At 36.9% G+C, this 25,108-nt stretch overlaps 2 protein-coding genes across 2 annotated transcripts; one reads left to right on the top strand and one right to left on the bottom strand.

Annotated features, from left to right (window-relative positions):
* The first annotated feature begins 1,882 nt into the window (after positions 1-1,882).
* On the top strand, positions 1,883-15,916 carry LOC140241170 (uncharacterized). Its single transcript, XM_072320931.1, is given in 11 exon segments — positions 1,883-1,887; positions 5,717-5,924; positions 6,990-7,102; positions 7,555-7,675; positions 9,964-10,043; positions 11,287-11,436; positions 11,810-11,993; positions 13,143-13,296; positions 14,613-14,704; positions 15,825-15,849; positions 15,852-15,916. Coding segments are annotated over 11 exon segments (1,197 nt in total).
* Positions 15,917-18,250: 2,334 nt separating this feature from the next.
* LOC140241169 (macrophage migration inhibitory factor-like) lies at positions 18,251-21,974 on the bottom strand. The gene is made up of 3 exons (XM_072320930.1): positions 21,867-21,974; positions 19,137-19,312; positions 18,251-18,420 (listed from the first exon to the last, which is right to left on the bottom strand). The coding sequence occupies exons 1-3, from the start codon at positions 21,972-21,974 to the stop codon at positions 18,282-18,284; spliced, it is 423 nt and encodes a 140-aa protein (XP_072177031.1). The 3' UTR covers positions 18,251-18,281.
* Between the last annotated feature and the right edge of the window lie 3,134 nt (positions 21,975-25,108).

Raw genomic sequence — 25,108 nt, 5'->3', positions numbered from 1 at the left:
TTATGCTGTGTAGTAAAGATGAAAACAACGATATCTCTAAAATGGTAACCAGTCCGCAGGTCAACAGTGAAGCATTGTGTTATGCAGCAAATTATAACGGGGAAGTCAAGCCAAGTGATTGGAGTGATCGAAGAGTTCGTCTCTGAGAGCATTCCTCGCCAGATTAAATATCAAAACAAAGGATTTTGTGTTTCAGAATTTTGCATGAAACATTATAACCTTGTGTGTCTCTTTCCTTCCTGGAGCTGTTGACGAGTAGTGACGTAAAACTTGCTCAAATATGTGCAATGTAAACATTTACATTATATTCTGGTGAGATTTTAGAAAAAAAAAGAGGCACGTATGAAAAGATACCTACGATATGTATCTCATGATCAATCACAGCCAAAGCATATACTATGTGGACTAGAACACATCAGTGAAAGTTGGGGGAAATCAGCCAGTCACATGCGTATATAGAGCGATAGGCCTATAAGTAAAATATGGGAAGAAAATTTCATAAAATGTTGTTGTTTGGTTGTTGTTTTTTTGAAAAAAGTACACATTTCCTCGACTTGTCACTGGCATATTTTAAGGATAATACGTGTATTATTCCTTCTGCCTTCTGAAGGAGCAAGACAAGTGCTCTCTTATTATGCGAGAAAAGTGAAAATACGTCGAATCTTCTTTATATTGTTCTACACATGTGACATCACAAGCTGTAGTAGTCTTCTCATCCAGAAGTGACTGAGCAGAAACTTCAAATATTCATAACTTTTGAACGAATTATCCAATCTTCCTCAAACTCTCACTGATGTGTTCGTGTTCTTCGAATATTGCTGCATCCACTCAATCCACTTGTCTATGAAGGTGGACCTGTCCTTTTAAGGTTAAAAATGTACGTCTATCGTCCGATTTGAAAAATCAGTATAATATCATGTATAATTTGCCTGTGTTGTTTGCATTATTTTGTCGAAGTTAACACCCCGCTGGGTGTCAGGGTTCATTAAAGTCGTAAATTAGTTACGGGACAATTTGTAACAACTTTTCAGTGGTACAGTATATAAAGTAACTGTATATGATTGTATTTCCTTACAAAATACTTTCCTTTATTATATGAAACGAGCTGCATAGATTTCGTATAACTGTGTATACGTAAATGTTATAATGACATCCCTTTTTTGTTGGAAATGAAATGAAATGAAATGAAATGAAATAAAATTTCCTTTATGATTTCCATCGCTTATGCTCATATCGATGAGAAAATATACAAAGGATCAACCTTATAAAGGAAACATCCCCGAAATCTAAATATGAACTCAATGAGTTTAGGAAGACTTGATAGTGGAACACTTGGTGATGTTTCAAGAAATCAAGCAATCCATTCAAAGTTTTGAATCAATTTGTTTTGATAGGAACTGTATAAGAATTTGAGATGCCACGAAAGCAGAATGGTATTATGAAAATTTGAAGGCGAAAGGCGATTCGTCATTTTCAACGCGACGATATTTATAAAAAAAAAGGTATTTTGTTGCTATTGTGATGTTTACATTTAACAAAAATACACTTTTTTGTATTTCAGTTTTTACGGTTGCTTTAAGGCTTATATTCTTACTTCTCTTAGCATTGCCTTCAGTATATGTAACGTGAGTAGAACTAGTAAGGCATCACTTCTTTCCTCTGTAAGATGTCATTTGCTGCTTTTTGTTTTTCCCTCCATTTATTTGTCAGTTTGTTGCGGCATGAAATACTTCTAGTATTTTGGAATGATGATTTTTAGTTTTCTTTCGTCCTTTTTGCTCCGTGTTATGGGACAGAAGCTTTAAGCTTTGTTCCACCTGTCTACATGATTTTTGTTTTCATTCTCACCCAATGTACGATGAAGTTATGTTTACATATTATAATGGGGTGTGTCTAAAGTGCCATGTCTATTTACTCTTTGCTACGTATGTAATCAAGACTTGTGAAAAAAGATACAAAAACTCAAATGCCTGCAGGAATATTAAGCGTCCCAGACAAACTGAAGCACTGTGCTGTTTGAAGACTGTCTTGTATGAACGTTGAGAGTGGAACATTTTCACGTGTGGAGGCATGTCGTTATTATGAACAATCGAGTATCCATTAAAATTGATGAGCTGATTCAGTGCGTCCATTGAGGAAAAATTGTACGGCATTGAAGCAAATTATTATTTAAACACAATTTTGTTACAGCTATAAACACAATCACGCACAAAAGGCATACGAATTCTTATGTCCATCATCAGCAAAGGTCAAATATTCTGCTTCACTCAAACTTGCTAAATCTATTCCAAATTCTTTATAAAAGAATGATCCTATTTTACTTGGCAATACCAGACCAATATCGATTTTACCCAGGATATCCAAATCCTCGGCCGCGCCTCGTGCATGTTCACTAATGAACTTTCCTCGAGTGCGCTACATCTCCATTAAAGGTCCTGTTTACCTTTGGGAGCAGTGATTTAAAAAGTGTTCCAGATATCACATTTGATGCATATGTGTAGGTCTGTTGTATCACAAAACATCCCGCTATATATATATTTTTTTCCATTTTTTTTTTTGCAATAAAGCCTAAAATATAAGGAGATGTCAGTATTTCTCTCATTAAACCATAACTGTAAACGATTTAGTCTGGAAACGTTTTTATTATTAAAATTGTTCACATTTCGTGTATTTAACAATACTTAACATCGATTATACGGATTCACATTTTTACAGTGGTTGTTTCTCTCCCTATCTCACATTTTAGAACTATTTTAAAACTAATGCTGCTGGGTTTTTGTTTTGTTCTACAAATGGTAAATAATGCCTTTAACGCCCTCTCACCTTTGCATTATTTGTATGATAAAATTAAAAGAGATAGAGACATATGCAAAGTCTCTTGAAGCCAATCATTAGTTATCTATCAGTGCTGAAATTAGCCTCTTGCCAATCAAAGTCGTTGAAAATCAGAAAACAGATAACTCCAATAATTAAAAAAAACATTTTAGATACATCTATATCTGAAGTCTCTTCATTATAAACAATGATAGATATACTGCAAGAGCGCATAACAGGTATACTTTCAAGCCTTTTCCACATTATGCACTGCATGAAACTGCATTGTGTGTAATGTTATAGGGAAAAAAACTGGAAAAATCCAAATAAAATTAGATGTTGATATATTTCACATGGAATTAACTCCCGTGTGTTGTCATGGCAGAAATGAATAAATTTTGCAATGCGGTTTTCTTCCCTCCATTCCCCCTCCCCCTCTCCGTCAAGAGGGAATATGGAACGTGTTGATCAAAGTTGTTGTGATGTGAGGCTGTATTGCAGGTGGCCTTTATTATTTTTTCGCATTAGATTAACCTATTCAAATATATCGTTGCCCACCATCAGCTTAAAGGAACTAGATGAATATTAAAAAGTTTTGAAAAGCTTCTGGTTGATTCCACATGAGCGGATGACTATTAGTTGTCTCTGAGCTATCATCTCGTGGGAAACGCCATCTCATGGGAAACGAAAAATTATTTCTCTTCAAAAGACAGTATAATGTGCTTTTAAAGTTGGTGCTCTGTGATACACATCTACATTCACGGCAGGGTCACACACACACACACACACACACACACACACACACACACACACACACAAACACACAAAACAAAACAAAACAAAACTGCACTACTGACTGGTATTCCCTATACAGGAACTTCATTCAATGAAAGCGACCATTCGGGAAAGACAATATCAAAAACTGTATCAGAAGATACAGTACGCATCGTTAATTCCGAATTGAAAAAAAAAATGGATAAGAGCTAATAAATTATTACTTAATCTCCAGAAAACTAGGTATATGCTTTTTAGCAATTCCATAGAAGCTTTACGCACAGATATCATTCTTGATGACACTCTGTTAGAACGAGTATCTCATATAAAATTCCTTGGTATCACAGTGGACGATAAACTTTCATGGAGGCCGCATAGTTATTATTAACATTGTACAACAATTTCACGTAACATTGGTATTATTAATAGACTCAAGTTTCATATTCCATTGTCCTTTTTGTTGACGTATTTTTCTTTGATTTTACCTTATCTTAATTACGGACTCCTATTGCATGGTGTAGTGCCCATCAAACTTTACTAGCTAAACTACTGTTATTACAAATAAAAAAGGCTCTTCGTATTATTTGGCGTCCCGCCACGTTCCCATTCAGAGCCATTATTTACTAAATATAAGATTTTGAAAGTCAGAAATTTGTACTTTTTTTTTTCAACTTGGTCAGTTTATGTTTAACTACAATGCAAATGCACTTCCCAGTATTTTCAATTCGCGGTTCCCACGGAACCAGTCTTTTCATGGTTATCCCACTAGGCAATCTAATGAGTTTCATTTACCCCTGCTGAGAACTTCATTGGCTCAGAATACATTTACACCAGTCCTAGATTTAGGGAACTCATTAATAAAAAAAATCCCCATCTTTGTATTCTTTTAAGCGCAAGTTGAAATTATTTCTGTTAAATCCTCTCTGGTATGCTTTTTTCATTAGCAAGGTCTCATCAACCTCAGGGTTCATCATCCATCTACCAATCAATCAATCAATCACTGAATACCAATTCATTATTACGCGATGATCGAAGTAGCCATCATAATCGTGCACAGCTGCGTGCAGCACCAGCTCTCTGAAGCACATCCTCATATCATCCCCTGTTCCATTTCCTTTGTTCAGCGTGTAGGCATTCTCTCTCTTTTTTCTTTCCTTTCATTTTTCCCATTTATTCTGGCAAGTTGTGTCATGTTGTTGTTCTCCTGTTTTGTTCCGTCCTGTCGTAAATCATATTTGTGTTTGTGAATAAATAATTCATAAGGATTTTTTTTTGAGTGGTTCACAAAATACAAGCTTGCTTTTTAGTGGACCTCTCAATTCTTTTCTTTTTTTAATGAAGCATAACTTTTTATTTTTGCCCGTATGTATTCCTATGTTTATAGGTATTATTCATCTTTTGCAAAAGCGAATGTTTGTGTTTATGATGTAATTCCTGATTTATTTTGTGTCATGTTTTGTTGGAAAAAAAGGATGAAAATAAATGAATGGAATTGAATTGATTGAATTGAATTAAAGACAACAATACAAAAGGAGAGAGATAGACAGACAGACAGGAGACAAGACAGACAGGCAGGCTGAGAGAGAGATAGAGAAAGTTGGAAAAATGAACGAGAGGGAGAGACAAAAATCAGTTCCTTTATTCAGAGTTTGTCTTTTTTATCCTCTATACGACGTGCCAGATGGTGTCTAAACAGAAGAGAGTGACGACTCATTAAAGAGGAAATCCAGTCCATATATAAGTTAATCAGATAACAAAGAGTAAAATCTTACGAGTTTAATTGTAATAATTTGACTGAAATTGGGTGAAAAATAAGAAAGTTATGACATTTTGAAGTTTTACTTATTTCTGCAAAAACAGTTCTGTTTTTCTCATTGTATGACTTAGTTATATGTATATGTATATATATCAGTATAATTACTGTATTGTTACTCACCATGCTCACGATTTTGTCTTTTTGTTTGTAGTACCTGATTATTAATTTTTTATTTCATTTTTTTTTTTTTTTGGTACTGTATTGTATATTTCTAAATTTTTCAGCTCTGCACGGAAATGTTGAAAAGCAGCTTTTGGCTGAATCTCGTTGTTGTGCTTAAATAAATAAACGAAACTTCTTGCGATGTAACAGACCTCTTCCAGGTTACACAGAACTTGAGTCTGTCTCGGGATACCAGACCTTCCACTATGAACAGCCCTTTGCACTCAAGTACAATGGCGGTGTACTGCCGGAGCTCAGCGTGGCCTATGAAACCTGGGGAGAGCTGAATAGTGACGGGACCAATGTGGTCCTGGTCTTTACAGGACTGACGAACAGCTCTCATGCCAGGAGCAATGAGGTTAGGTCAATGCACTTTGTCTTTGTTGTGTTGTCATTGTTGTTTCTGTCCTAGCTTTATGCACATTACTGGTTTATATTTACAGTATTTTGTCGCATTGTGACGGTGAACTCATCAGTAGGTATGCATTTCATCTCCTTAAAGGAAACCAAAACCCAAAGAGAAATGTGCATTGAGAGGCAACTCGACCTTTCTTCTTCATTCTCCTACATACGCGAAAAATAATGTAAACAAAGTTCCTTTTATGCTTACCGAAGTTAAAGGAAACCAAAACTTAAAGAGGAATGTGGAATGAGTGAAAGCAGCAACATTAGTAGAACACATCAGAGGAAAATCGGACAATCGATGCAAAAGTTATGAATTTTTAAAGTTTTGGTGTTGTAATCACTGGATGAGGAGACAACTAGAGGTTATGATGTCCTATGCGGATAACAATATAAAAAAAAGAACAAGAAAATCCCACAAAAAGAGCACTTGACTAACCGCTTTCAGAAAGCAGGGGGATTGTTGCTACCCTTAACATATGTCAGTATCAAGTTGATGGAATGTGTAATTTTCATGAAAAATGAATTTTTGTGGAATTCCCTTTATATTTTCTTTATACTGTTGTCCACACATGACATCATAACCTCTAGTAGTGTCCTCCATCCCGCGGTTCCAACACCAAAATTTTAAAAATTCATAACTTTTGCATCGATTATCCGATTTTCCTCAACCTTTCACTGATGTGTTCTACTAATGTTGCTGCTTTCACTCAATCCATATTTCTCTTTAGGTTTTGATTTCCTTTAACTTCGGTAAGCATAAAAGGAACTTTGTTTACATTATTTTTCGCGTATATAGGAAAATGAAGAAGAAAGGTCGAGTTGCCGTAGAGAGAATTTATCCTATCCAGTCCCTTTCACCAAGGATTACGTTTTACTTTTGTAGTCAACACTGTATAAAAAAATATCATGATGTACGTAGTTATTTCAATGAATACATGCCTGCTTGTCGGCTATTATGTACCTTCAACTCTTTCATGCTGTCTTTGAAATCCCCCTTTTCTATCCTCACCTTTGACAGACTAACCCCACTCCGGGTTGGTGGGAGAAGTTCACTGGACCGGGGCGGGCCATTGACACCAGCAAATCCTTTGTCGTATGCTGCAATCATATCGGCGGTTGCTTCGGAAGCACGTAAGAGCAATACCAAACATTTTCCACGTAATATCCAAAACACATTACTCGGTCAAGGCTTTATGAGGATTCGCAATAGCTGCTCAGTGTACCACCACGCAAGGACTTTCAAATTAGAATAGACAATGATAGAGTCATCCTCAATCCGTCTGTCCCCGTGGAACGAAACTAAGAAATAGGAAAATAAAACATGTCGGTATTAGATGTTCGAACATGGTATGACAACTTACAATTAGGCCTACAGATGCACTCAAAATTCAGTGGAACATAAAGGAGTCAAAGCAGTGGACATCAAAATGTCTGTAGGCTGTCATGGATGTTCTTGCCAATATCAAATGATGTGGGTATCGTACTGCGTGAACCAAAATATTGCATGAATCCACACAACTAGGCCTATATAAAAGAATAATCCTATTACTGTTTGCCGTTTTTATCATATGTTTTATATATAGGGGTCCATCATCTAATAACCCACTGACTGGAAAGCCATACGGGACCACCTTTCCAATGGTGTCGGTGGAAGACATGGTCCACGCCCAGTTCCTATTACTGGACCATCTTGGAGTAGACAAGGTACCTTTATATGTTCTGAACAAAGTTGGACGGACCATTGCCATCCACCATTTTTTTAATCTATTTATGTATTTATTTATGCATTTATTTATTTATTTATTTAATTATTTATTTATTTATATATTTAGATTTATTTATTTATTTATTTATTTATTTATTTATTTATTTATTTATTTATGTATTTATTTATTTATGCATTTATTTATTTATTTATTTATTTATTTATTTATTTATTTATTTATTTATTGGTATAAGCCCATATGCTGCGTACCCTGTTACGGGATGGAAGTAACTTGTCAAAATTGCCCAGTGGTGACAAATGGCGTCATCTCTTCAAAATATCTGCAATTAAAAATTAAATAAAATAAAGACACGAGAGAGAGAGAGAGAGAGAGGGGGGGGGGGAGGTTAAAGGAGGTCGGCGTGAACAAATGGACAGTCCCCAATTAAAGGGAAGATAAACCCCAAGAACAATGTGGATTGAGTGAAAGCAGCAACATTAGTAGAACACATCAGTGAAAGTTTGAAGAAAATCGGACAATCGATGCAAAAGTTATGAATTTTTAAAGTTTTGGTGTTGGAACCGCGGGATGAGGAGACTACTAGAGGTTATGACGTATGAGTGGACTACAATATCAAGAAAATATAAAGAAAATACTACAAAAATCCATTTTTCATGAAAATTACAAATTCCATCAGCTTGATATTGGCATATGTTAAGGGTAGCAATTATTCCCCCTGCTTTCTGAAAGCGGTTGGTCCACTGCTCTTTCATAATTCTAGAAAAGTGAATTTTTGCTGAATATCCTTTATATTTTCTTTGTATTGTTGTCCACTCATACGTCATATCCTCTAGTAGTCTCCTCACCCAGCGGTTCCAACACCAAAACTTTAAAAATTCATAACTTTTGCATCGATTGTCCGATTTTTCTCAAACTTTCACTGATGTGTTCTACTAATGTTGCTGCTTTCACTCAATCCACATTGCTCTTTGGGTTTACCTTCCCTTTAAATCTTCTGAGGTTTTTATCATTTATATCACACTTTCATGAAAGTATATTACATAATATATTTTACAGTTAAAACATTGATCGTTTTAGACATATCCTATACTCTATCTTCTTCTCGTGACAAATGATTGATATTACAATCATGAACAATACATGAAAATATCAAGTAATAGTGTATTTTGTCTTGTAAAATCAAAGAACTCTGTTAACTAAAACCCCAGAAGTTAACAAGCCTTTAATTCCGCATGCAATAACATCTTCCCTGACAACGGTTGTTCATTAACAGGGCGTTCTCTTCTTTTAGTTTGCATGCAATGTTATATACTATTCGATGCTATTACTTTGTCGCATAAAAAAAGTATAGAACTTTCATGCTTTTAGTGTTGTTTATACGACTTCAATGTTCTGCGTAGTTGGCATTTCCATGAAACTTTACAAAGTCAACTTGATTGCGAAACAAAACTTCCTTGCAAGGTGTCCTGTTATCTGTCACCATCCCCATAATCATCATCTATATGCAATTTCAGAATTATGGTTCTTACTAAAAGCTTTAATGAAAAATTAGCATTGCAGAAGACTTAATACAATCTATGAATATGTGATGCGTTATGAATTGAACTTATATGTATACACAAACATATTATACTTCATGAATCATAAAGAGTGGAAATGATGTAGTTTGAAACATTCATTCACAGAACTAAGAAATATAAAACACAGACAAAAGGAAGAAAGGAAGACAACACGTAGACGAAAGGGGAAACAGAAGAGAACTTACGAAGGGAAAAAGCTATGAAGTTTTTACTAAGCTTTAAACTGCATACGGATTTTGTAGGCACAGAGGGAATGTTGACAAATAAAAACAAAACAAAAAGAATACAACATAATGGGAGAGATGGTGAGGGATTTTAAGCCGAGTGATATCTGGAAGTGGCTTTCTTGCAGGGAGAAACGTGGGACAAGAAGAAGTGTCAAGTTTAGGCAGTTCTCTGCATATCCCTGCAAAGAAATTGCTGACAAATGAAGCTTGTCACGAAACTCGTCCGATGAGCAAGACAGTGGTTGATTTTGTGTTCATGCCAGCCATAGATCGAATTTTTTCCGGAACGCTAATTTCTTGATGAAATACTAGATTCCCGATAAGATCTTTTGGCACGCAAGGAAGATTACCATGATTACTGTACAGTACCTTCTGGTGATTCACATTGCCTTGATATTACTAAAGCAGCCTAAAAGAGAATCTCGTATCATCTGACTATGTGTGTCTTACCTTTCCAGCTCCATGCTTCTGTAGGATCATCCCTGGGTGGAATGTGCTCCATCTTGTCTGCTGCCCTCTACCCCGACAGAGTGGGAAGGTAAGTATTTTATGTACTTCAAAACAAATTGTACGCGCTGTTAAACCGTTTGCTTATCATTTTTTCCTATGATTTTGCCGTCGATGCACTGCAGGATCATGCCTATAGTTTACTTTACAGTCCGTAGCAGGAAATCCTGTTCAGAGACTGTTCTACATGGTGTTATTGGACAAAACAGAGCATTGCTATACGTGAAGTGATATTTAAAAACAAAATACCCATTTATAACTCATTTTACTATATTGAGATCGATTATTAGTGTTTCACGGATAGAGTGTGTAAACGGGGGGCACGTCACGACTTCGACACTCACGAGTCATACAGCCCACGAATCAAACAGCCCGCGAGCTCGACGCTGAGCAAATAATGCCCATGGGTGGGCTTTTTTGTCTAGTGTCGGACCTAGTTTGCAGGCACAAACCCTTGTTGGTCGTATAGGAGTCTGCATGCGCCAAGACTAATACACGTACCACTACACCGCAGCCTCGTGAGAAGCTTCAACACAGGGCCTATGGAACAGTGCCAAAGTGGTGCGTGTAGTAGTCTTGGCGCAGACTCCTTTACGACCAACAAGGGTTTGTGCCTGCAAACTATGTCGGACCCATGAGTCCGACACTAGTCTTGTAACGCAATCAAGGCCAACGAGTCCGACACTACGTAAACAAGTCCCATGAGTCTGACACGGTCTCGTGGACCATTTTTTGAGTAGTGTCCAACTCACTGGCCTTGTTTGCCTATCGTGGCGGACTAATTTGCCGTATTGGCATACTTCGGACTCGTGGGTCTTGTTTGCTTACTGTCGAGATCAGGCTGTATGACTCGTGGGCTGTATGACTCATGGGCCATTGAGTTTACCTGTCAGTGAAAGTGTGGTGATTTTCACTAATCTATTCTATGACAGGGATTATCATGATTCGTTATAATTTAATGTACATGCATGTCAGAACTAGAATAAATATAGAACAGTCCAGATTATAGTGTGGTTCGTGTGTCTGCCAGGGTTCACACACTATTTCATCAGCCTCTGCTGTTATGTATAGATAACAATAAGACACACTGGATGGTTTGAATATATGGTTTTTATCCAAAGGTATAAAAGATGGAAGAATGGAATCCAAAGAAGCTAGAAACATCAATGATTAACTTCTTTCACTCTCATGTTCGTATATTCAAAGTCTTTGTGTCTAATTTCTCCCTCCCATTAATCTTCCTTCCACTTTCCAATGGTAACTCTGATTTATAGGGTGATATCCATTTCGGCGTGTGCCCAATCTCAGCCAAGCTGTATTGCTCCCAATTACCTCCTGAGGCAAGCCATTATGGTCGATCCAAACTGGAAAGGCGGCCACTACTATGGCGTTTCCTTTCCCATGATGGGCATGAAATTGGCACGGTAAATTTTACCTTTCTTTCTGTTACAATCAAACATAATTACACAATCATACTCTATAATATTATTCATTCTTACTTTCTTTCTTGATCTTTGATGTCAATTAGATGTCATCATTACGTTTAGACCTTATGTTTGATTGGTATGATATTGGTATATGATGCATCATTCGCTACGTGATGATATCATGATTATTACAGAGAGATTGAAATCACAGAATTCAAACATAATTATTTACCTTGTATGTCTAAGGATTACATCATCTGAGGGAAGTAGAAAGAATCTCTTTCCATCTCCTTGATCTGCAAGGTAGACACTTGCATCCAATGGTAGGCCCTACAATATTCTATACTTCGAAATCCTTTTTCTTTAACAGGGAGATAGCTACCATGACCTACCGGAGTGGCCCGGAGTGGAAAGAGCGTTTCGGGATAAAGCTTATCGATGAGGATGAACCACCCTCACTCTGTCCATCCTTTGAGATAGAAGCCTACATCATGCACCAAGGGGAGGCCTTCTGCAACAAATACGACCCAAACTCGTTGCTCTACATTACAAAAGTGAGACTGGGTAATACTCTCTAGTTGTACACGACGAGAACATTGGATGAGGTTGCATGAACAAATTCAGGGTCTATAATAGAAGAATGCCATCCGTACCATAACCAGTAATGACGCATTTGTTTTCCTTGCAATAGCAAAAGTGCCTGACGGTCCTCACACAAATATAGGACTTGACTGCGTTCTTTTTTTCTTTGTTTTTTCATTGAGATGTAATTTGAGATTTAAATTGAAGTATTAGTCATTAATGTGCCAAGGAGATAACCAGATATTTCTTGCTTGAGGTATGTTAAGAGGATTTAGACACATAGAGAGGAACTGGTCCTGTTTTGAGAGGCATACCTCCAAAGACACATTGGTGGAGACACTTGCAGTAATTACAGATGTTGGTTTGCAGCATTTACAAATTACACGCACTGGTCTACTTCGGAAAAGGATTCTTACCAAACGTATACGTCTATCAGGACATTCTCTGCTCGGATGTGCCATACTATACTTGTGATACACAGATACACCAGTCTTTGCACAAAGCACATAATAATAAAATACACTCACCGACTTACCCAAAGACTTACACACAAACCGTCACAGCAAGTTAATGATACGCTCTCTTACAGACAAACTATTCTTCTTCTTCTTTTTTTTTTTCATCATCCTTAACATCTGTTAATATTATTTTCATACGTTCGAGACCTCAATCACAGTCAAGCTGTAATTATGAATGGCGGTCTGCTGTATTCCCCCTCCCCTTCCAAATTTTGTTCTCCGATGTTAAGAAGCGACGAATTGTGATATTGCATGAAGTACCTATAAGTCGTCCTATGACTTTATAACTCACTATAGTTCAAAAAATTATTGCTTTATGATTTTTTTTTCCGCACGATTTTTTTTTTCATTTCGTCGTTTTATTCGTGTTCATGTTTGTTATTTTTCTTCTGGAAAATGCAGAAACAAAACAAGTTAACAGACAGACAGACAGACAAACAAACAAACACGACCGCAAAGAGGAAATGGCGAGCTAGATCTTCGCGTATCATATCCTGTATGGCAAGTTAATGACTCGAGTTTATTTGAGATATTTTACTGTAGATATTTTGTGTTTAACTTGTTCCTTTTCCCCTACCATTTGCTATGTATACAAACTTATAGGCTATTGACATGTTTGACATGGGGGAAGGGTTCAGCTCCTTGCGAGATGGCATGTCTAGGGTTCGATGCCCTGTCCTGGTGTTGGGTATCAACTCCGATATCCTCTTCCCTACCGGGCAGCAAAGGGAGTTGGTGGACCTCCTCAAAGCCTCCGGTGAGTATGTGGTGAACTCCAGTCACGCCAAAGAGCCATAATGACCCGTATAGTATATACCACCTTGGTAAAACAATTTATATAAGGATTACATTTTAGACCGTGGACTATAGGACAAGCACCAAAGAAGCGTATAAAGCGCAAATTAGACAGCACCAGGGTCGTTACTTGAATACCTCTTTGTGTCCACGAAGACCAAAAATTTCAAATTAATCACAGATTACAGGTTTCTTTCAGGATTCTGTCACGCTTTCAAGCTCTGCTTTTTGTGTCAAAATATGGAAACCCATCATGGATTTTGAAAGGCCTGCTGTGATGATATTATGATATCACGATGTAAAACGTACCTTTACTTTCATATCTTGAACGAGTAGTTTTTTGTTTGTTGTTGCTATTTTTTTTTAAATTTGCGTTTACGAAAAAGTTCGTCAAAAAACAATAAATAAAATGGAATGAAAGGAAAAATCCAATTTGATATTTGAAACCCCATTACTTTTCTCAGCGTTTTGTGATGGTTCCAGTGTAGGAACGGTAGGTCCTGAAAGTTCTCAGGTTTTCAAGTCGGGTTTGTGTTCGAATTCATTCATTCCTCTTGCGATTATCAACTTCAGAAAATAACGTCACCCAATAACTTCGGTGATAACTGCATCTTGTATAAAACGACAAGTTGAGAACAGTCCTGTGTTAAGTTTATTTGGGGTTTCAAGTCAGCTGACTAATTAGTTAATCGTATAGTTTTGGCTGAGACCTAATTTCAAGTTTCTTACATTTTTTGGTGAGATAGTGAGAAACCTCTTATGAAATATGAAAGAGCATGTAATTCCATAAGGAATTCAACGTTGGACGAAAATTGGTTTTGAAATGGCTGAGATATCCAAAACAGAGCGATTCTAATAAGATGTGGGACCCACATTTTATTACAATCGCTTTGTTTTACCTTATTTTTTTTTTTGATGTTTCAGTCATTCCAAACCCGATTTTCATTAGATAAACTTCGAATTCCTCTTAAAATGGTATGTTCTGTACTATTTTATAAGTTTGTATCTCGCAAAAAGTTAAAAGCCCAATTCTCTTCTCCACCAATACTGTACCAATGGTCCTGAATACTTCCTTGCTTTTCATTTCATCATGAGTTAAAACTGAGGAGATTAATTCCTTTTGTTGATTTCAAGTTTGGATTTTCTTATGCTACAAGATGACCTCACAACACAAACACACCCACATACGTAAAAGAAACACAAATGCGGTGCTGATAAATCCTCGCGTAATCTGCTCTTTTGCAACTTAATGCTTCACTCATGCGTTGTGTATTTCAGGTAATGATGCCGTAGCTTTTTACGAGATCAACTCCATCTATGGACATGACACCTTTCTACTTGATCTGTCGAACGTTGGAGGAGCTATCAAGGTAATTGATTTATTCATTGTAATTATGATATGCATTTAACCACCAACATAGATTATGCACTCTCTGTGATAGATATGTAGGCCAATGTGTGTATCTGTGTCCATCATAGTTACGTATCAAACAAATTTCATACGTATACATTTCTGTGTTTCCGTACAAAATACTATATTTCATGATCTTCATACCTATATCACATGATTTGGGATACGTATGCTGTGTATGTGTGCATGTACTGTGCATCTGTCTTTTTTTTTTTCATTAAAAATGTAGAAAATGAAAGTTAAAACGTTTTAATCTGCATTTTTATTTCCAAACTTGTATAAAACACGAATAGTCGCATGCCCTTACAAACACACACACACACACACACACACACTCATACATACACACACACACACACAAACCCTCACACTATACACATGGTAATAATTATGATGTGCGTATAGGCCTACCTGTTTATACAATTAAGGTCATATCCATTCATGTTTTATCTTATACCTCATTCATCAGAAACTGACAATGATCATACAATTTAATTAAGAGGTTTTATATTGTAATAAGGGCTCATATCTCTCAATTTAGGTGTTAAAAAAAGAAAACTTGGGTATACAGTTCACCCTCCGATGAACTTTGCTAGATTTATATATATGTATATATATATATATATATATATTCTTTTTTTTTTCTTTCTTTTTTTTAGCAGTCGAGTCAATATGGTTTCAACTCGACCTGCTTTGTGTAGTCAAAATATAATTTTGTCTGGTAAATGTCCCACTGTCGGTCACTCTAATATTACGTACATGGCGGTGTTCGGAAAGAAGCTTGTGGTATTGCCAGGCTCAAGGTAAATGTTACCGTAGATGGGTTAAGGAATTTTTCAAATTGTGACACCAATACAACTTTAAACAAATTCTCAAGGTAATTGTTACGGAATATATTTTTATGCGTTAAGAGCTTATTCAACCATGTGACACTAATAACAAGATTAAACGTTGATACCTAGTAATTTCCCTGGTTTGTCACCCAACTCCCCACAGGAAAAAGTTTAAGACGAGCTAGTTTTTTTCTGAATGTGTAGTATTTTGTGTGTTTTCGCTTGTATGTTTGTGTCTCGTATTAGGGCCATCTGGAGACCGAGTTGCCGGAGTTGGTGTTGCACGAAGCGCAAAGCCCAGCCGACTGAATGAAATAAATGGAAAGAAGACGCCATAGATCATTACACAGTAGACATTGTAGTGACGTCAGTATATGTATACAGCTGTGAATTAATAAGCTTATGTTTTGATTTAAGATATCCTTTAAACTTATCCTTTGAACCGTTCCACAAATGAAGCTTATGAATAGATAATGTAAAACATGCGTTTACATCTTTATTATACGATACTAGTATTCGTCGTCGTATCATCTCTACCAAATTTCGCTGCGTGTTTATGAACTCCGATGTAAGCAAGGCACTGATAGACGCTTTAGGATCCTATAGCTGCTTTCTCCCATCCCCACTGGAATGGTGTATTTCCAATAGTGACGACATCAACTAAAAATGTGTAAAATAGTTGCACAACAATCGAGAAATATAGAAACAATATCATATAAGTTGTATACTTTTATTTCAGTATCAATAAGTGACATATACTATCAGCATTTCAGTCAATAGTCTCTGATCCATACACACGCCTTGTCATACTATGAAAAATGAATATTTTGAGGACATCAATAATCATTGTTATCTAAAACTACTTTCAGTATAGATTTGAATCATGTCACCTGCAATGTGCTGGTAGTGAAGTCAATTGCTGTTGATGAACTTACTATATGATTATAATCCATGGTTTGGCCTTACTGAAGATCACCATTCTGACAGTTTCTGAGGTGTAACAAGTAAGAATAGGCAAGAAGTTATTCGTTTATGATACTCCATACTCCATTTTTTCTCGCGTATAGTTTGCTAATTCACTGCAATTCAACTTCCAAATATCTCAAACACAGCGACTTCAGAATTCAGCAAGTCTTCTTTTAACACTCATTTAAAGATCTGACCATAATACATCACGAGTTCTGAAGTGTCTTCACAAAGCACCGAGTAGACAAAATCCCCTTCGAAATCCTTTTCCTCACACATTGCAATCTAAACTATTCAACTTCCACTGATCATATGAATAAATCTATCACATTGTACAAACCAGTCAATTCGAAATGTACGTTCCTCATGCAACCGATGCAAGGATATTTCATGTACCATATTTCGAAGACTCATAACGTAATCGAGAATGTTTTGTTATAGGTCCAAATCTTTGTAACGATTTTCCCAAAACTCTTCCCAACATTTCCGCAAAATACTTTAACACTAACTTGTTCAACCTTAACTTATCCATGCTTTGGATGTATGTATAACTTGTGTGCCTAAATGATGTTTATTTGCTTCTCTGTTCTTGTGTATCATGCCATGTATGAGTACTCCTGAAAGCACCATGAGCGTTAAAAGAAGGACCTGTGTGTTTTGCAAGTAGCCACCATTATCACCACCATCATTACTATCAAAATGCAGTGAATAAAGGGATCGCGTTCATTAAGCGAAATCTAATAACTTTCTAGATTGTTGTATAGATGACAGGTCATCTGAATAGAAATCATTTTGAAGGTCAAATTTTGCTGTATATATTATGTCCGCATTCGATTGAATCAATACCATGACTCTATTTTGAAATAAAATCGAATGAAATGAAATAAAAAGGTCTGGATTTTTTTTTTCAGTCACTGTGGTTCACGCGTTCGATAGATAAATAAAAGAAACGCTTATAGAAAATCAAGTAAAAGACTTTGGGAGTGATAGGGCGGCATAATAGCGCTGCTAGAACTACATTTGCCAAACTTTGCCGAAGACAGTGCTAACATGCGAGCAATGATAACATCACTGATTTCAATATGTGTCATTTGAAATAAAAACAGTGATAAGGATATCCTAAAATTTGGTGCGCTAAGAATTCACATGTCTTGTTGAGCAAGCTGGCAGTCGGTTAATACATCATCCGAACACAGGCTGAAGAACTTGTCTACGTACATAGACGCCTACATGCCTGTCACGAAAGAGATTAATCTGGTCATACTGAATACTTTCATTGAGCGCCATGACAATGTTTGAACCTTGAAACGAGCACTTAAGACGTGTTCAACTAATAATGATACTACTATTACTACTACAACAACAACAACAACAACTACTACTACTACTACTACTACTACTACTACTACTACTACTACTAATAGTAATAATAATAATAATAATTATATACGACATTTAAAGCCCTATTAACATCATACTAGTAATTGCTAAGCGCTGGGAAAGAGTAAAATAAAGAGAAAGAACGGGTGTAGTAGAAAACGAAAAGAACAAGCACGTCTATATGTAACTACATAAGACTGTATTGTATAAAACAGAACTTACAACTAATACTGTACTATTACTAACAAAACACTAGCCCGTTTTCTTTGCAACGAGCGAAACGTCGTCATAAAAAAAAAAAAAAAACAAAAAAAAAAAACGGTCTTATGACGGATCTCTTGTCTTTCCCAAGGCGAACTAAGATACTGTGGAAGCGCCTTGACCAGTCGCTGTGACCAGAGAAGCTGCTTTCCTGCGCCGTATCCGGTCAAGGGCCAACTCACCACCGACGAAACCGACTTGCGCCGGAGATATATCTTGTAGAGAGACAGAAATTCTGGATAAAGGAAAGAATGAACAAAATGAGAATTCATGCAACGAGAAAATCGTTAATCCTGCTATCCCATTTATGCTGGTAGTTACCTAAGATAGAAAAGATAGATCCATGGAAATATATGAATGCTTTTTGCCGTAATAGGTCACGATTTCTTTCTATTTCTTTGTACACTGTAAAAAAAGCAAGTGAAGTAGATCAACGTTGCATGTACAACGTATTATATGTTAATCGTGTGATATAATTCAGTCTAATGCGAGAGCATAATTACTCTGGTTGCTTGCTTGTGTATAGGAAATTAAGTAATACTGTGAGTCGTGGGAGTCCGAATCCGCCACACACAAAGCTCAGCTACTAACGAAAGTATACAGTTTATGTAAATTATAAACATTTCATAATTTTCACTTGTAAGAACTATGAATGGTTACATTGTGAAACTATAGCTCACTGTCAAAAATTAGCCATTAAAGTGAACGTACCTGACATTGTATCTGGTTTGTTTCTCCGTTTATGTAAATGCTGGTATCTACCCAAGATGGACAACAGATCCATGAAAATACTTCAATGCTTTTTGTCACAATATAGGTTATGGTTTCTTTGTATTAATTCATCGCAAATGTGCTCTGCGTAATGTAAGTGTGTAAGCGTAAAAGCCTTGTGTAATCTATAGTTGTTAGGCATGTCTGAGTAATAACGTGCAAACTATTGCCCCAACTCACAAATCGCAGGGTATGCCCGTATCTTCCGACACGTGCTGTGTGATCTTCGAGACATACTCGTCGTTCTTTTTGTCGTCCGCAAAGTCGCCAACGCCGATCACCCGAATCCAAACCACGTGATCACCCGCGTGGTAGACGTCCATTGCCACATCGTTTTGCAAGATAACCGCTACACCCTGTTTGTAATACATAAGATGCAATTACAATGACAAAGATGACACCTCCTCAATGTTAGACTTCATCCTTCAAGTTTGCATTTCCCCAAAATGTCAACAGTATATGTGATGGCAGTGCTGTGCAAATCGCATGGATGATTATTGTATATCACCACATATACACGCATTTATATTAGATAGGACCTACGCCACAGGATCTGTAGCATTCACGTCGAAATAAAAACAAAACTGACAGACTAAATACTTTATAATCAAATTAATGCAGAAAAAAATAAACAAAATCCGAAACAAACATAATTTCAAAAGATATAATCATTGCACTCAGTTTTAGATTTCCGCGGTCACGCCGCTCTGTAAAACGGATACTAGTACGCAGAAACGTTTGTCACAATGTCATCTCCCTGGATACCCACCACAATGATGTTTTGCGCTATGAAAGCGGGAACAACTCTGCTTCAAATGAAATATATTCACTTGCTGTGTGCCTGTTGATGGTCTTATTGTTTGGAGGAACATCATTCTCTCCACAGCCATGATATAATATATGCATGGCCCTGTGCATGAGTCACACTATTAGCATGTAGAGCAAATTTATGCTTTAATGGCAAACAGGTAGGGTTTTCTTTTCTCGAAATTATACAAGGTATAGTTGACAAAGGTTAGATATCTATAATCTATTTACTCGGATTCAAAGCCAAATCGGCTCTCTATTAGCTTAATCTTGGCCGTATACGATAAATTAACTTGAGAACACTCAAGTCTTATAAACATGCCATTTTATTTTTGCAAGTTGACGTTCATGCACGACATGCATGGTATTCTACGCGATCAAAATTGATAATCAATAGTAATTTAAAATAAGAAGATTCTTCCTTTACCGCAGAGTGATTTAATAGTTATGATTGTTATATCTGAGCTTCCGCCTTCGTCCTGCATTGTGTCTTGCACTTGAAATAAACATGGTAATTTTATATTGCTTAATCAAATCTGACATGGACATAACAAAATAAAATGCAGGTTGTTGGAAATAAACTCTTCCTTTTTATTCAAAGATCCTTATACAGGGGCGGATCTAGCTTTTTATAAAGGAGGGGGTTGGGGGCGGTATGCGAGGGAGCGTAGCGACCGAGCCCGAGCGAGGGGGGGGGGGGGAGGGTGTGGGAGGGGGTGTCCCCCCTCCCACAGTAGGGAGAATTTTTGAAAATCTATGTGTGAAAATGGCGTTTTCTTGCATCTAAAACACCACTATTTTGGGTATAGAGGTCATTGCCATAAATAGAAAAAAATAGAATTACAAGTTTAAAAAAAAAGATAAGATAAAAAAAAATTGCAACCCCCAACCCCCCCCCCCCCTCTAGATCCGCTTCTGTTATACTCGGATCAAATTTCACCATAAATGTTAAGTACTAGATTGCTGAAATTGACTTGCGACTAAATGAATTGCACGGAGTCTGGTATATAATCATATTGCGGCTACATGTAATATAGGCTGCTCAAAGAAGCGTGAGGAAAATGAGACAATCCGTTATTGCATGCAGTACATGTATTCATGTAATATATTTTGTATATATATATATATATGTCATGATTCAAATTTTTACATTGGTTATTTCTATCCCTAACTCACATTTTAGAACTATTTTGAAGCACTAAAGCTGACTTTTCTTTCATCTGTAAATGGTAAATTATGCCTCTAAGGTCTCACAGTAATTCACAATGTAAACTAACAAAAAAAAAGTATTGTGATATTCCCTGTGGTATGTGTTGGTACCACACACTAATATATGTTACCACAAGTAGGTCCGACTGTTTGGTATGTACCACACTCATGCGGTAATGTGATGATAGCTGGCTGTGGTATCTATGTGGTATAAAATAAATGCAATGTATCCTGCGGTATCGGATGTTACCACACAATCGAGTCATGTACCATGCACGCTAATATGCAACAACACGGACTCAGTGGGAAATGCTACCTATATGAATACCACAGGCTCACGGTAGTGGCTGTGGTATCCATGTGGTATGATGTATAATACCCTCCATAACCTGATGCGATCGGTATGTCCTACGGTAATTCTTTGTGGTACGTGTTGGTACCACACAAAATACCACACGCACTGTCTAGATGTGGTAAATTACTATGAATACAGGCCCCACAGACTCATGTGGTAATTCAAATAGCTGGCTGTGATAGGTTTAGCCTATCATCACAATGTTTCCTGTTCATGGATAATTGTCAAAAGAGTATGAAAGTAATCGGATTAAATAACTTCAAATCAAAGAATAGACTGAGCAATCTACTTGCATGTAGTGGCTCAACGAAAGCGACCAGCATTTCACGAATGTCATACTCATTGGTCCTGAGTCCCTATAAACATGATAAAAGGAAGGCATTAAAGCCGTTGTTCCCATCATGCATGCTATAAGCTTTCCTGCAGATACTGTTATTTTCTCCTTATTTAAACCACACGAAAAACGATTCACATATCAATAAAAAAAAAGAAAGAAAACGATTCACATAACACATAACAAAAACTACCACGAACTCTACCTTGAATGGTTTGTCGAGAAGGTCGCTGATCAAGCGGACCGTGCTGGGTAGGAAGCTCGGAGAGAACTGGTCTCTCAGTGCGTTGGTTGTCACGATAGCTGTGGGCATTATTGCTGTATCCGCTGCATGCGGTAGCAAGTGCGAGCCTTTTGGAGTGTTCTCAGTTCAGTGTCGTTGGTAAAAAGTGGACAGAACTCGCCTACCAGTACCAGTAGATCATAATACTCCGAAGCGTCTTTTATATGTACTGGTGATGCTAAGTACTACATAGTACTGCAAACCAGCTGCGCCTTGTGTGACAAACTTTCTTTTACCGTAATATCAAAATCTCAAAGGACAAAAAAGAAAAAAATAACCCACAAACGCCACAAACAAATGACAAAACGAGTGAGTTTCAGAAGCACCAGCACATATCATTTTCTGGAATTAGGCATAAAGGTATCTTCTTCTTTTTCTCTCTCCATCTAATCAATACTAATCAATACTGCAACACACGGAAATAAAGTTTTATTCTCAGATTATCATCTTCTCAAGTTTACCGCTCTTTCTTCTCTCCCATACCTCCCCACTGTCTCTATCTCTTTCAATCTCTTTCTGTATTCACACTGGAAAACACGATATTTTCGCGGCAGGATTTTTTTTTTTTTTTTTTTCGAATTGGAGCCAACGGCCTTTTTCGCGGCATGAAATTTTCGCGAGTTGCCTCTAAACGTTCAATGCGTAAAGTGTAGACAAGAGCTTTCAAGTGCATTTTAATTTCGGGAATATTGGCTCCCGCGAAATTCGCGAAATTAAAACGCACGCGAACATTCCTCGTTTGTCGATATCACTTCGTCATATACAATTCGTCTCCCTGTGATATTATCAGCTGGTATCAAAGCAACACGACTTGGTCATAACGCAATATCTGAGCTGTTAAAAATTATGACTTTTCAGCTTCATCTTAAGTATAGAATAGAAACAACAAACTTGTATATGCTCATCATCAACATTGTCTTCTCATAAATACTCGTAGATAGCTTTACAGGCCTATGTTACATTGTTACTTAGTCCCACCATTTTTATGTTTATTTCATGGCAGAGTGTTAAATGTCTCGTTCTCATCATGGAATATCACCGTGTAACGGCATATCTAGTTTTTTAAAGTAACAAAAATGAATAAGCTCATCTCATGAATAGCAGCCTATGGTTATTATTGATCCATATCGAGCAGGTCAAAACAGAATGAACGAGAGGCTCTATAGCCACACAGACGAAGCTTCAAAAAGATTGCCTCACATTATTGTGTGAACATCTTCTTGCAGTAAGATTTTCATTGCTTGTATCGACACAGTGACGGGTCATAATAAAATAATATCGCAGATTGTGATGTTAGAGGATAAAACCTCGCATACAAAGAAACATGCCGAAAGGGTTTTTTGGATAGATTTCGCTGATCGATTCGGCAGCAGACTAACTTATGATAATAAATATTTGTTCTCTTGTATCATTCATGCTGTCTGTCGACACATTCTCATAGGTTTTACGTTTTCCCCTCATGCACTGAAAATCCACAAAAGCATGAAATGAGTAGTCTTCACATCCTCTTCCTAAACAAACAAAAATTTCACCATCTTAGTAGTTTCACTGTGCCATATTATATTACATGTATTATTGTATAACCAACATTTCCCCTCCTTAGTTTGTCCTTGGTCCCTCGCATCTCCTCAACTTACGAAGCTGTCCTATGCAAGACATCGTACTCATAGCCAGCTACTTATGAAATCTTCCTCAGCTTGAGGTCTCTTGGCTACACATAGGCCAACTATTTATCATTACACGGATATTTCTTGATGACATCCGTTGGTTGTAAAAGGTTGTAAAACACTCGGTAAAGAGATAATCATCATGTTTAGTAGTAATAGCTCACTTCCACTCAACACACGCAGAATGGGTGACTCATCACTAACTTGCTATCAAACTCATTGCCATGTCGATCACTCTCTGACAAGACAGTCTCCACTGTTCAGAGATTGAAGTGAAACCAGTTTTAACAGTTGCGTAATATAGACACTTGACTAAATCTTATATTTTCTGCAGTTTTTCTGTTCTTGTTATTTTGTTTATTTTTTTTTTACAGGAAAGGTTAATTCTGTCATCTCTAATGTCGAGGTCAGTACAGTATATAATTGAAAGCATTTAGGGAGAGAGGATCAAATAAATGCTTTTAGATTTTACTTGTTATAAGCAACGACGAAGAACGTACGGCTTTCGTATCCCGGGTATTATTATAAAGCATGTATAATTATAAAGAGACTTTGGCTATATAATTGGAAAGCAAGTGGCTGGCTTGAAGAATTTTCCCAAGAAAAGCTTCTCAACTACACATTTAACTTATCCTCCATCTCCTCCGTTGTATTTCAATGTTTTTTGATCGATATTCTGCGGAATAGGGCTTTTACTCACGCTGTAGACTAAGAAGACTTTTAATGATATATGTGAACAACTCAAATACTAATACTCATGTTTTTAATCGTTTCAAATAATCAAACCGTATTGTTATTGATATGTGCAACAGGATATAAGGATCTCAACATTCTATGCGAGAGGTGCTCAAGAATTACGTCACCATCTACCAAAACAGTGTTTACAGTTACTTTACATATTCATGTGTGTCCATGATCTTCATCATACAACTCTACCCACTGGTAAACCTGTGGTTTTCCTGGTCGTGACAAAACACAGATTCAAGCTCTTTAAAAAGGGGGCTTCTTGTAATACCTCACTGATAGCTTGATTCCTTTTAAAAATCAAATTGGCTGTCTCTCCTCTCTCTCTTGTCGACAATTCCATTCCATTACGACGTCAGTGTTGTACCTGGCTTTCTTGCCTTTATAAATGCTTATCGCAAATGAACATTAGGCCTATGCCTGTTAAAAATAACAGGAACGTATGTGTGATTATTTTACTGCTGTCCCACACACTGCCCTCAACGGCCCGCACAGAATATTCCTATAAACTCTTCCATTGGATTTGTTCCATGGTTGCTTTTAATCGATTACAGGCGGCTATTTTTTTTTTTTTGTTTTTTTTGTTTTTTTAAGGGTGAATTTCATTATTCAGTTCTGCTCCTGTGAGGCTGACGCTCCATCCCGATTTTGCTGAGATGATGTCATTTCCCAGCTCAGGGTTGTGCGCTCCACTGTTATTCTTCTTATAAAATCACCAGTTTCCATTGTTGGGAGTTGCGCAATATGTGCAGT

This window comes from Diadema setosum, chromosome 17 (assembly GCF_964275005.1).
Source record: "Diadema setosum chromosome 17, eeDiaSeto1, whole genome shotgun sequence".
Taxonomy (NCBI): Eukaryota; Metazoa; Echinodermata; class Echinoidea; order Diadematoida; family Diadematidae; genus Diadema; species Diadema setosum.
Note: the sequence above shows the minus strand (reverse complement) of the source record. Positions and strands in the feature narration are given on the sequence as shown.